This window comes from Etheostoma spectabile, unplaced genomic scaffold (assembly GCF_008692095.1).
Source record: "Etheostoma spectabile isolate EspeVRDwgs_2016 unplaced genomic scaffold, UIUC_Espe_1.0 scaffold463, whole genome shotgun sequence".
NCBI lineage: Eukaryota > Metazoa > Chordata > Actinopteri > Perciformes > Percidae > Etheostoma > Etheostoma spectabile.
The window spans coordinates 235,749-241,861 of NW_022605615.1; the positions used below are offsets into that span (position 1 = coordinate 235,749).

Sequence of the window (6,113 nt, forward strand, 5' to 3'; positions counted from 1 at the left end):
CTACCACCCCGACCTAATACCACCTGCACACAAATAAAGCCACACACCACGATTCACCCACACCGGCGGCCCGACCACCCACTACCCCCCCCCCCCAACATACGAACGCGAAAAACGAACCCACGACACGCCCGCGACCCCACGATCACCCACTCCCACCGCACCCTACCACACACACACATTCTTTTGTTCTTTCCGTTTCGATCCTTTATGCCCGCGTTATCCTTATCTCCGCTTTGTACCAACCCTACGATCCACCCTGACGACCAACCACTACCCCCACAAACCCGCTACCACACCCACCTAGCAGCCCACTAGACAACCATACAACACCTACGCACAACCCGCTACCAACCATTCAGCCCGACTCAACCCGCGCCAACCCGCTACCACCGCTACACCCCACCCCACCCACTCCAACTCCGCTACCAACCCGCTACCAACCCACTACCAACCCACTACCAACCCACTACCAACCCACTACCAGCCCACAACCCATCCAACCAACACATCTGCCCACTACTCAACAGCAGCCCATCCATTGAACTGAATTGAAAAATCAGACTTTCTCAGACCTCTATCTACCTCTTTTCCCTTCAGATCAGTAGCCAAAAAATGAAAACCCTTAACCCCAACCCTAACCATTGCCTAATCTTAGTGCCTTCCAGGCAGCGCTGGGGGCTTAAAACACCGATCACCGCAAAGATTTGTTGACCTGAGGCCTAAGAGAACTTTTTTACTTTTACATTTAATTTCATAATTGGGAACAAGCTCAGCTTTCTGTATAGGGATGCCAACAATTTGATGAATTTGATGCTTTAGAGACATAAAGACATGCATGATATAACTACAGTTGAAAATGATTAATATTAGTATATTTCTTGTATTTTCTGTATGTACCCGTAACGCACAGTAATATCCATATTATGGATTAATAATGTCAATCTTAAAGTCCACTTGGGTTTCTCACCATTTGGAGTTTCTGAGAAGTAAGAGCTGTCGTAACTTCCTCTTCTCTTTGAGTGGCAGGTTGGACCGGAGAAGTCCGTCTGCAGAGAGACAGACAAAGGGACAAAGAGACAATAATAGAGATTAGTTTCAGAAACATGTGTGCATCACTTATGAAGCAATCCGTTCTCACTCCCAACTTGTAAAATATTGACACTTAGTCAGAGGCTGTCAGCGTCTCCTAAACCCAACTGTCCCGTTCTTCTTCTTCTCCTAAACCCAACTGTCCCGTTCTTCTTCTTCTCCTAAACCCAACTGTCCCGTTCTTCTTCTTCTCCTAAACCCAACTGTCCCGTTCTTCTTCTTCTCCTAAAAACACTGTCTCCGTTTTCTTCTTCTCTAAACCCAACTGTCCGTGTCTTTCCTTTCTCTAAACCCAACTGTCCCGTTCCTCTCCTTCTCCTAAACCCAACTGTCCGTCTTCTTCTTCTCCTAAACCCAACTGTCCCGTTCTTCTTCTTCTCCTACACCCAACTGTCCCGTTCTTCTTCTTCTCCTTCTCCTAAACCCAACTGTCCCGTTCTCCTTCTTCTCCTAAACCCAACTGTCCCGTTCTTCTTCTCCTAAACCCAACTGTCCCGTTCTCCTTCTTCTCCTAAACCCAACTGTCCCGTTCTTCTTCTCCTAAACCCAACTGTCCCATTCTTTTTCTTCTCCTAAACCCAACTGTCCCGTTCTTCTTCTTCTCCTAAACCCAACTGTCTGATAAAAGAGACAACCAAAACATTAATGAGAAAGGTTTGCTCATTTAAAATTTGGACTCAGAAAAACTAAAAGTTGCAGGTCGATGGGAAGACGACGCGAGGGTTATTAATCGGTCCGAATTCCAGATTCCTGCTTTATAAATCTGCACTTTTTCTTTATTTGTTGATTTATTTCCTTTTGTTAAATTACACATGAAACTTTTTTGTAATTTATTTATTAAATAAACCGATTTAAAAACAAGCAAACGATACAAACAACAACAATAAAAAAAAAAGTATTTTTAAATGAAATGTTTTGGGACAACTGTCCTGAAACGTTTGAATTTGTGCAGAGCCGGAAACATCTCCTCAGATTTCTGTCAGAGGACCAACTGATCCGGTTGTATCTTCACATTATTATATCTATATTATTATTTATTATTATTATTCGTTCTTCGCCTGAAACATGAACGTTTTCTTTTAGTTGAACTTTTTTTTTTTTTTTTTTTTTTTTGGTGCCTTTTAAGACCTTATCGTTAGGATAGCTCAGATCTGAGAGGACAGAGAGAAGGGGGGGTGGGGGGGTGGGGGGCGCGGGTCGGAACCGAATCCGCGGCCCTGTGCCGAGGACTGGGCCTCTGCATACGGCCGTGTGCTCTATAGGACCCAAACGTCTTATATTTAAAAAAAAATAAAAATATGGAAACCAGAGCCACTGTTTATTAATTACGAAATGTAACGAACTGCAGATATTTGGTTTCCATTAAAAACTAAGATTTACTAATTATTAATAATAATAATAATCTCGCGAGGGGATAAAAAAAAAAAAGCCCCACTGAAGTGTTTAGATTTCTATGATTTTGACCAAAATTATAGAATTATTAAAATGAAGACAAACCACAATTTAAAAACTACATTTAGTTTCTATTAAAAACTAAGATACTGCAAAAAAAAAAAATTAAATTTAAAAAATAAAATAAGAAGCTCGTGCGGATGATCTCTTTTTACTGAGGAAAACGTCCTGAAGTAAAAGACCGGAGCAGTGGAACCGACACCAGATCCCAAAATAAAAGCCCGGAAAAAGAATCAAAATCTTATAAATTAACTTCTTAGACGGGACCAAAATAACTGTTAAACCGCGTGTGTGTGTGTGTGTGTGTGTGTGTGTGTGTGTGTGTGTGTGTGTGTGTGTGTGTGTGTGTGTGTGTGTGTGTGTGCGTGTGCGTGCGTTGTTGGTGTGTGTGTGTGTGTGTGTGTGTGTTGCTAATTAAGCACATTAACCAGAATCTAGAATATACATAGACATACATTCATCCATGCGTTTTGGCCTTTCAGTTCCTCTGTTTTAAGCTTTTCTCATTTGGGAAAGCGAAATAGCCAAAAATCAAGCAGAAGATGTGAATATGAATATGGATAATATGTAAAGTCGACTTTCATGGCCTGAAATGACACGCGCAAGATGTAACAACCTGACCGTTTTACAAATAAATTAAAATATAAATAAAAGCCCGATAATAACGAGGAGTAATCGAAATGCTCTGCTCTGCTTCTGTTGTCTCTCTATTTTTATTATTATTATCATTATGCATTTTATTTCTAAAAAATAATGGCTGTGACTAATCAAGGCCAGGAGACTACAGATGAGGAACAGTGTTTTGGCAAATTCTGGCCTTTTTATGTTTTATCTGTTTTAATAATATAGATATATCATAATTTTACTTTTACTTTATCGCCGCAGTGAGATATAATTTTCGTGTTATTACATATCACTTTCGCATATATCCCAAATATAGTTACCATATAATTAGTTATCATAGGTAAACAATGACTTACTTTGCGCCGGCTGTGTACTATTTACTTACTCAGTACTTAATCTGTACTTGTGTACTTTATGTGTATTATTGTACTCCGTATTCTTGTACAGTGTTGAATGTGAAACTGTGTGTTGTCCTGCACGCGCGTGCTACCTTTGGCCAGGTCGCCGTTTTAAATGAGAACCATGTTCTCAAGGGCCTACCCGGTTAAATAAAGCTGAAATACATATTTTATTTTTAAATATATGTGTGTGTGTGTGTGTGTGTGTGTGTGTGTGTGTGTGTGTGTATACACAAATCCAGAGTAAAACTTTCAACTTGTCTGTGCGTAAAGACGCACTGGAGAAACACCCTTGGGTCCCCTTCTTTCTCTCTATCTTGGACATATAGTCCCAAAAAAATAAATCTATCTAAACAAATCCTAAAAAAAAGGTGTGTGTGTGTGTGTGTGTGTGTGCGCGCACTGTCTCCTCCAAATAAACTGGCTTGAAACAAATCCAACGTAAAACTTTCAACTTGTTTGTGCGTAAAGACGCACTGGAGAAACGTAGCTTTCAGACCTGTCACTCTTAAAAAATATATATATATATAAAAAAAAAAAAATGAATGAATGAATAAAAAAGCCTCACCATGCCTTCGGAGCAGTTGGAGCGCGGGCTGGAGGCGTCCGAGTCCCCGCTGTAGTGCTCCAGCGGCGGGTAGAAGCCGTCGTCCTGCCCGCCGCGCAGCAGCGCCTGCAGCGACTCGATGTAGCTGATGGCGTTGCGCAGGATCTCCACCTTGGGCAGCCGCTGGTTCGGGTTCGCAGACGTGCAGCGCTTCAGCGTCTCGAAGGCGTCGTTGACCTTGCCGAGCCGGCGGCGCTCGCGCATCGTGGCCGCCTTGCGCCGGTCCGCGTTGGTGGTCTTGCGCTTGCAGGCCTTGCAGGCCCAGAGCAGGCAGCGGCCCGCCTGGTGGTGGCCGCTGGGCGCGCGGACGTGCTCCTCCGGGGAGGAGGCGGAGAAGGTGGGGGACGAGGAAGGGGAGGGCGACGGGGAGCAGCAGGGGGAGGAGGAGTCGTCCGGCTTCAGGAGGCCCGCGTGGACCAGCCGCGGGTCCAGGTCCTCGAAGAAGCGCATGTCGCTCGTGTTGAAGCACGGGTCGTCGTAGAAGTCGTCCGCGGCGGGGATCGGGAACGAGATATCCGACAGCTCCATGGCTCTGGATCCCAGAAAACCACCAGTCCCGGGGCAACGGGGGCACACAAAAAAAGAAGATAAAACCTCACACACTCTTCAGGAAGAGGAGAAGTGATGGAGGGGGAGATGGAGTCTGAGAGAGGTTGTTTCTGGGGGGAATGTAGGGTCCTGTCTCACTGTCTGTCCTCTCAGCTGTTGACCTGGGGTGTCTTTATCCCTGGGGCAGCAGAGGGGGGCGGGGTCAGCGCCGCGAGGGCCTCTGGGGTCTGACCAATCAGCTGGCAGCGGGAGGGGTTTACAACTTCACGGTGATTAGGGTACAATTACCCCGGAGAGGGGGTGGGGGGGGGGGGGGGGGGGGGGGGGGGGGGATACAGATAGATGGATAAACAGAGGGAGACGTAGATAGGGAGAGATTATTAATCCCAAACTTGGAAATGTTATTGCATTTTCCTGTTTTTTTATGTTTATTCCTCTGAATATGATAGTTTTGGATGGATATATCTGTAAAGAGGTTCTTAATATAGCTTTTTATTTTTTATTTTTTCTTGCAACAGTAATGGAACAGATTTGGAAACTGTAATCCAAGTTTCTAAAAAGTTGAAAATGAATTGACGAACCCTGATTTACGGCAGCAACACATGATTAATTTCATTGTTTATTAACCTGTTGTTGATTTTCCGGAGGAATGGATCAGCTGTTCAGTCTCTAAAATGTCAGAAAACGATGAAAAATGATGATCAGTGTTTTCCAAAAGCCAGAGACGACGTCCTCAAATGTCTCAATTTGTCCTCAGCTCAACGATATTCATCTTACTGTCACAGAGAAGAGAGGAAACTAGAAGATATTCACGTTTAACAAGCTGGAATCAGAAGTTATACCAACAAAAAGATTCAAATCGATTAATCTGTTATCTAAATCAGGGGTCTTCAACAGGGGGTCCGCGACCCCTAGGGGGTCCGCGGAGGTACTGCATGAGGGTCGCGAAAGTTTTGGTTGATTAGACTTTTTTTTTATATCCCCCCCCCCCCCCCCCCCCCCCTGCAATTTTTTCCACTAATTGAAATGTCTTTAAATCCACATTAACATGAACTCAACACACTGTAGTGAACAGATAAATGGAGGCAGAAGATGTCTTTCAGTCATCAATGCACACATGGCGCTATAGGACCAGTTTGATATAACACAATGTTATACTATATATATAATTAGGGGGTCCCCGCTCCATCTCGCCATCAGTTTGGGGGTCCTTGGCCTGGAGAACGTTGAAGACCCCTGGTCTAAATAGTTTGGGATTCATGTAACAGACCCAATAAACAAATGAAATCATCAAATGAGCAGCCGCTGAGTAATAAAACAAAACGTCTCGTTTGTCTGCATCTGTGTACAGTCAGTATGAAAACACGTTTTCCGACTCAAAACAGGAAAAA

General features: G+C 44.0%; 1 protein-coding gene across 1 annotated transcript in view; it reads right to left on the reverse strand.

The window, feature by feature from the left end:
- The window catches only part of LOC116686756 (myoblast determination protein 1 homolog), a 9,767-nt gene extending 4,916 nt beyond the window's left edge, over positions 1-4,851 (reverse strand). The window contains exons 1-2 of the mRNA XM_032511809.1: positions 4,135-4,851; positions 912-1,049 (exon numbers count right to left, since the gene is read on the reverse strand). Of these exons, the coding sequence (XP_032367700.1) occupies positions 912-1,049; positions 4,135-4,701 (705 nt within the window). The 5' untranslated portion in view covers positions 4,702-4,851. The remainder of the gene's footprint in view (positions 1-911; positions 1,050-4,134) is intronic.
- Positions 4,852-6,113: the final 1,262 nt, after the last annotated feature.